Below are 7,371 nucleotides of genomic sequence, written 5' to 3' on the forward strand. Positions count from 1 at the left end.
GTGGATAGGTGCACCGGCGTGTGCACTAAACCACCCCCCAAGTCCCCAGAGTGTTTAAACAAGGAGACTAGGCGCGCCGGCGCGCACACTAGACCTCCCTGCCCAAGATTGATGAAGGAGGGTGGATAGGTACACCGGCGTGCACACTGAACCACCCCCCAAGCCCCCAGAGTGTTCAAACAGAGAGACTAGGCGCGCCGGCGCGCACACTAGACCTCCCTGCCCAAGATTGATGGAGGAGGGTGGATAGGCGCACCGGCGTGCGCACTAAACCACCCCCCAAGCCCCCAGAGTGTTCAAACAGAGAGACTAGGCGCGCCGGCGCGCACACTAGACCTCCCTGCCCAAGATTGATGAAGGAGGGTGGATAGGTGCACCGGCGTGCACACTAAACCACCCCCCAAGCCCCCAGAGTGTTCAAACAGAGAGACTAGGCGCGCCGGCGCGCACACTAGACCTCCCTGCCCAAGATAAATGTCACTAGAGAGGAAGAAGCATTGTAAGCTTAAGAGTGCGCAAGATAGTACTCACCTTGTTATGAAAAAAAGACCTATGAAAGAACCAAACCGGCGTTCAGTAAGGATTTTGAGATAAAAAGAATTATACCTAAGTTAAATTGAGGCCGCTCATTGACCATTAACCGCTTACACAGCTGCAGCCTGTGTAAGTGGCTAATGGGATGAGCCGGTGGTGTTGAGTGGAGAGGAAGAATGAAAAGTCAACCGTGTGAAACATTGGTGACGCGGCTATAAGCTACAACATATTTGCCATTGTTTACAACCAGTCATGTGACTGCGGCAAGGTCCGGATGTGGTCGTGTAAACAAACAATTGTTTACACGACCACATCCGGACCTTGCCGCAGTCACGTGACTGGTTCAATCGGCCGGTACAGATTCTGCGTCTCGCACCTCTCTTCTTCCTTCATTCTTTTTACTAAGTTTGATTCTTTTTTAGGAATATGGCTAAGAATACCGCGAAGAAGCGTGCCGCCGGTGGGGTTGCTAGGCGACTCACTGGTCCTCTGGGATCGCCGGTTGCCTCTCCTCCTCCAGTAAGCCCTGAAGGGGAGGCTGGGGTGGTACAACCAGACGCCCACAGCTCGGTAAGTGCTTTCTTGGTGCGTCTATTGTTGCTAACGTTTGTCAGTGGTGCTTGATTTGCCGTGATGGCGCCGAGGGGGACGTTGTACTCTATGAGTGCAGCGCCTGCCCTCGGGTAATGTGCAGCAGGTGCCTGGACGTTCCGTCCGCCTCTTGCGACCTTGTTGCTCAACCGGACGTTCTTTTTTGGTGCCTTAGCTGTCATGCTGGGCACACCCTTAAGGCACCCGCGCCTTACTATGTGAGTTATTGTTTTTATATCTTAAAACAAACTAAACTAATGACTACAGGGTTTCTATAGAGAAAACCTGCCGGCTCAAGGAGGTAAACCTGCCCTGCAGGGTTTCCTCCAACTGAACGGCAGGTTCGAGACTGGATCCTGCGCGGTGTTGGCCGCTGCGCCCATCGCTGTCATCCACTTCATTGTGGGTGGCAGTAATGAGGTTGTGACGCCCGTGCCTCTGCTCTCGCACTATCTGGAGCATTACTTCCCCAACGGCGGGTACATTTACATTGAAGTCCCATTCGACGTCACCACGCACAAGAGCATCCGCGGATACACGCGTGCCCAGGACGCACACATCATCCAGCTCAAAACTCACCTCACACACAGCGGCCGCGTCTTGGCCTTCTTCTCTGATCACTCTGAGGAAGATAGCGGGTGGCTTTTTGCTGGGAAAGATAAAGGTAAATTTGTGGCTATGAGTGTCTCTCAGGTAAGGTCTCTATTATTTCGCATTTTTCTTGACTTATGTGACGTTTAGGTGCTATCTACTGTCCTAGGGCCCTATTATGGGATCCTCAGCGGTGCCACCATGATATTCCTAGTGTGCGGCTCTGTTGTGGCCCACGACGACGCCTTTAGCGAGCTCCAGGAAGCTCTACTCAACTACGGTGTGGCGTCCGCTATCATTTTCACCGCCGAACGTTTTCAACCCCTGGTTGCCACCAACTTTTTGCTCGCTCTAGCGGAGCAAGTGGTAATTGAGCAGCTCAATGTCCGCATCGCATTCCCTAGTCTTCTCTCCCTCTCCAGTCGCCTTGGACAACATACCAATGTCATTTTGATGACCAGGGATGACGCCGACGGTACGCCCATGCTCCTTGTCACCAAGTTTGCGCGTGCCCACCCGCAGACTCAACCTTGGGGTATCCCAGTCCCTTCGCAGTGCCCTCTCTGTGGGTCCACTAACAGTTGGTCCGAGAAGGTCGCGGTCAAGGTGTCCTATGAGTCTCTGGACCCCGATGTTCCAGGCGAGGATCCTGTGTACAGGTACCTATATTCCTGCACTTATCCTGAGTGCGGTAAGGCTCAGCGCAAGCCTTGCCACAAGTTTCACATCGAAAAACCACCTGGTTCCATTCTCAAAGCTGCTAAGACAAAGTCGTCTGGGTGGTTCCAGTCCCCTTCCACAACTTTTCCGGCACTACCTTTCATTGAGTCGGGCACCCAAGGCAAGTGTCCTAGAAGTTCGGATGGGGAAGTGTCTGCTAAGAGGATGAGGGTCTGATTTATCTCACAAATAGTTAGTTTGGTAGATGTTTGTTTTGCAATAATTCAACTTGATTTGGTGTGCTTACCCTATGTTCTGAGAGAGCAGTAATGACCAGTTCTGGCATCACTCTAGCAACCGGGTTGACACGTTGATCGGAGTCACGTGATCGCGTTTGTGTTGGAGTCGCCAACGGCCGACTCTTGGCTACGTTGTGCATACCCTTGACTTCGTTCTCCTGTCTTACTTTAATTATGAAACTCATCATGTCTGGATGGCACATATCTTTCGAGGACATACTTGCTCTCCATCAGAGTGACTTTGTGGCTGCATCTCAGGAAACGCGCCTAGGTATTCTGAGGACAGTCCGGGATCATATCATTGCAAAAAACAAGTCACAGGAGGAATCGGTTGAGTTGCCAAAGGCATTGAAAAGGTGTGGTCAAATTTTGGTATATTTAATAACTAATTTTACAGTAATACAAAGGCTATCAGGTGTTACTACTGCCAATTTTTAACCGATGAAGATGACTTACAGGCAGAAGAAGAGCTTTTGCGAGATGAGCAAGAGGACGGGACATCTAGCCTGTCCCCTGAGGAGAGGGAGGCAGGTGCCCGTCCTAAAGATGCGGCCTTCTACAAGAAAGAAGTTAGTGACTGGGATGTTGCCCAGAGGCTATTTAAGCAGGAGATTGACGAGTATGATAAGGAGGAGCAAGCGAAGTTAGGGGTAAAAAATGAAATCAAGTATAGAACCGGTCATGCTAGAGATTGGTTCAAAAACATAACCCCTGCACAACGGAAGGAGGTTGAGAATGCAAGGGAAAAGTGGAACAAGGAGGGTGCTCCTCCGGAATCGCAGACGATGTGAGTGTTTAAAACGACTATTCAGGTTCTCCTATTAACTACCTTGGCAGGTATCGAAAGAGGCACTTGAAAAAAATTCTGGAAGACTTTACCGAACAAATCTGTCGTACCATGGGATGTCAGGTTATGATCCTAGCCAGTCACAAGAAACTTGCAGACCAGACTCTAAATGTTGTGGTGTGAGTGTATTTCTAGCACTTTGGTCTTATGGTATAATGACGGTTTGCTATCATCATTTAGTCACGAGTCCAAGCCGGTCAACAGTAAAAAGCCCTTTACTCAGAGTTCACGAGGGAATAAGGAATGGATGTCTGAGGGTTTTGAAAAATTTGCGGAATGGTCAAAGTTAGAATTCTGTGAGTGTTTATTGTTCTAAAATTTTCACTGTAATTAAGGAACATTCAGACCCAGAGGAAAATGATGACGACTCAAATGACGAAGAGGAAGGCGATGGCAAACCTAGCCTACCTGACGTCATTTTGGACAAAAACGGTTACGCGAAGCTTCCCTCACGATCTGGAGTTGCTGCCAGAGGGCAACAAGAATTGGTGCGTCAGATATTCTGTGCATCTTACAGTGAGTGTTTGTCTGCTTTGCTGGTTTTCGTGCAACTTACACTATGTTATACAGAGGTCTTCACGGACACTACCAAACCCGTACCTTGGCGTGAGGTGGTGGCAAACCCCTCTCTCTACCTGGACCCCAATTCCGTTCCAGAAGGCTTCATCTTGAGAGACCCGTCTCATATGAGGGCCGAAAATATCAATCAGCTGTGGGCTCATTGGGCACATATTACAGTGACCTATCTCCGTATAATACGAGGGAACGGACATGCATAATATCCCATATGATACGGGCCAGCGGACCATGGGCCCATGATAAAAATATCCTCGACTATAACGGATGGGCCGGGAGGCAAATTATTCCCGATGGAGGCGGGTGGGCCCATGCAGGGAATATATAGAGTAGATGAGTGGGCCGATGTATATGAATATTAGGTAGACGGGTGGGCCGAGGTAGTTGGATATTATGCAGATGGGTGTATTAAGGTAGATGTGTATGAGATAGATGGGTAGGTACTTGTTATCACATTCACGGGTGGGCCCAGACACATATTAAATTAGACGGGTGGGCTGAGGGTATTATAAAATATTGTATTAGACGGGTAGGCCCAGACGCATATTAATTAGACGGGTGGGCCGAGGGTGTTGTATGGGATGTTGTATTAGATGGGTGGGCCGAGGGTGGTATAAAATATAGATGGGTGGGCCCATGTGTATCATAATTGTAGACATGATGGAGCTGAGGTAGTTGTACATCAACCAAATCAGAGGAGGTAATAAATCAAAGTTACCGAGTTCCCGGAGCAGCAGGTGATCTCCTGACATGGCCTTTGATGGTGCACAGGTTGTCTTGCAGAATTTGGAATCCGGGGTGCAAAGCTTGTGTTGCCCTACGAGACACCAAGTTCCGACCACCCAAATTTGGGTCAACCGTACCGACTTCTGAGTTCCAAGACCCGGGAGTCGACAAATGAATATCTGATAACCAGCACACTTCCAATCAGGTAGTATTTCATTGAGCAATGGATCATCCAAGGGGTCCCTTATCGGACTCGGTAGTCAATATAGGCAAATGATAATGAAAACATGAAAGTTGTTATTATGCTATTTTTCAAACCCGAGACCCTGAAACCCATTGTTCAACATGTCCATTTTTCACTCACTGCACAAATCACCGAGTTTCGAGTGCCGAAACCCAAAACTCAAAACCCGGTGTGCAACACATCGATTGTTCATTTACATTACACAGATCATCGAGTTCCGAGTGTTGAGCGCCGAAACCCGAAAATATGTATGGAACATGTCCATTTCTTACTCATTGCACATATCACCGAGTTTCGAGTGCCGAAACCCGAAACTCGAAACCCAGTGTGCATCATGTCCATTGTTCAATTATATTACACAAGTCATCGAGTTCCGAGTTCCGAGGGACGAAATCCAAACCCCGGACCCCGAAAATATGTGCGCAACATGTCCATTTTTCACTCACTGCACAAATCACTGAGTTTCGAGTGCCAAAGCATGAAACTTGAAACCCAGTGTGCAACATGTTGATTTTTCATTTATATCACACAAATAACCAAGTGCCAAGTGCCAAGTGCCGAAACCCGAAGCCCGAGACCCGAAAATATGTATGCAACATTTCCATTTTTCACTTGTTGCACAAATCACTGAGTTTCAAGTGCCGAAACCCGAAACTCAAAACCGGGTGTGCAATATGTTCATTGTTCATTTACATTACACAGATCATCGAGTTCCGAGTGCCGAGTGCCGAAACCCGAAGCCCGAGACCCGAAAATATGTACACAACATGTCCATTTTTCACTCACTGCACAAATCACCGAGTTTCGAGTGCCAAAGCGTGAAACTTGAAACCCAGTGTGCAACATGTTGATTTTTCATTTATATCACACAAATCATCGAGTTCCGAGTGCCGAGGGCCGAGACCCGAACCCCGAACCCCGAAAATATGTATGCAACATGTCCATTTTTCACTTGTTGCACAAATCACCGAGTTTCAAGTGCCAAAACTCAAAACTCAAAACCGGGTGTGCAACATGTCCATTTTTCAATTATATTACACAAGTCATTGAGTTCCGAGGGCCGAGGGCCGAAACCCGAACCCAGAACCCCGAAAATATGTACACAACATGTCCATTTTTCACTTGTTGCACAAATCACTGAGTTTCAAGTGCTGAAACCCAAAACTCGAAACCTGGTGTGCAACATGTTCATTGTTCATTTACATTACACAGATCATCGAGTTCCGAGTGCCGAGGGCCGAAACCCGAAGCCCTAAACCCAAAATCATGTACACAACATGTCCATTTTTCACTCATTGCACAAATCACCAAGTGTCGAGTGTCGAAACCTGAAACCCGGTACTTCAAATGGACACGAATTGTATTTGTATGTATTATCCATTGGTGTAGGGTTCAAATAACTTGGGAATTGTATTTGTCAGCACTCGGTACTCGGTACTCAGTGATTGGTGGTCAGTGGTCGGTACTCGAGACTCAGTAGTCAATATAGGCAAATGATAATGAAAAATGACAGTTGTAGTCCACGTCAAGGTGAGTGTCTTGGTAGTCTTTCCTTGTCATTCGGCAAAACATCAGCAATAATGAAAAAATGAAAGTTGTTATTATGCTTAACTTCCTTACCGAAGGTTGTAGTCCAAGTCCAGGTGAGTGTAGTGATAGTCTTTTCTTGTCAATTGGTTATCTTGTTACTCATTACGCAGTACTCGGTACATGGTAATTGGTACTCAGTATTTGGTTTTGATACTCGGTACCCGGGAATCAGTAGTCAGCTTAATGAAGGTTGTAGTCCGAGTCTAGGTGAGTTTATTTGTAGTCTTTTCTCGTCCATTGGTTACCATGTGACCGAGATATAAGCTAAAGAAATCCGAAACATCAATAATGACAAATGAAATACATGTGTGCAGTAAGTGAGTCTAAAGATAAAAGAATGAATATTAATAGCGAGACTTGCACATTATGTCGAGATATCCAACATAACAAGCCTGTGATGTGATCAGAGACCTGGAATAACACCCATATACATCCATTATAATAGCTTAAAAGCTTAGAAAGATTCATGAAGGATTGATGTAATGATAGGCAAAATGACATATGTGTGGAGAGTGACAATAGACATCTTTTATACAAAGTCACATTTATATATGATTCAGGCCAAAAATATCATTACAAATATGTAGGATAGATCGTAAACTACCCAAGGAACCCATACTGCCTACTGCCCTGAGGGTAGGGGGTGGGTAGAAGGGATATAGTGAAAATATGAGTTGACCCAGCATTAAAGTCCTACCACTGCTCAACTAACC

The 7,371-nt window shown here is 47.0% G+C and overlaps 2 protein-coding genes across 2 annotated transcripts; both read left to right on the top strand.

Annotated features, from left to right (window-relative positions):
- Positions 1–960: 960 nt before the first annotated feature.
- HD556DRAFT_1440118 (uncharacterized protein) lies at positions 961–2,613 on the top strand (the record flags this gene model as incomplete). The annotated part of the gene is made up of 4 exons (XM_041306063.1): positions 961–1,104; positions 1,149–1,343; positions 1,393–1,818; positions 1,867–2,613. 4 exons carry the CDS (start codon positions 961–963, stop codon positions 2,611–2,613), a joined length of 1,512 nt encoding a protein of 503 aa, XP_041163592.1.
- Positions 2,614–2,861: 248 nt separating this feature from the next.
- Positions 2,862–4,301, top strand: HD556DRAFT_1440119 (uncharacterized protein; the record flags this gene model as incomplete). The annotated part of the gene is made up of 6 exons (XM_041306064.1): positions 2,862–3,031; positions 3,073–3,462; positions 3,513–3,641; positions 3,703–3,818; positions 3,868–4,038; positions 4,093–4,301. 6 exons carry the CDS (start codon positions 2,862–2,864, stop codon positions 4,299–4,301), a joined length of 1,185 nt encoding a protein of 394 aa, XP_041163593.1.
- Between the last annotated feature and the right edge of the window lie 3,070 nt (positions 4,302–7,371).

This window comes from Suillus plorans (assembly GCF_016647745.1).
Source record: "Suillus plorans strain S12 chromosome Unknown HD556scaffold_12, whole genome shotgun sequence".
NCBI lineage: Eukaryota > Fungi > Basidiomycota > Agaricomycetes > Boletales > Suillaceae > Suillus > Suillus plorans.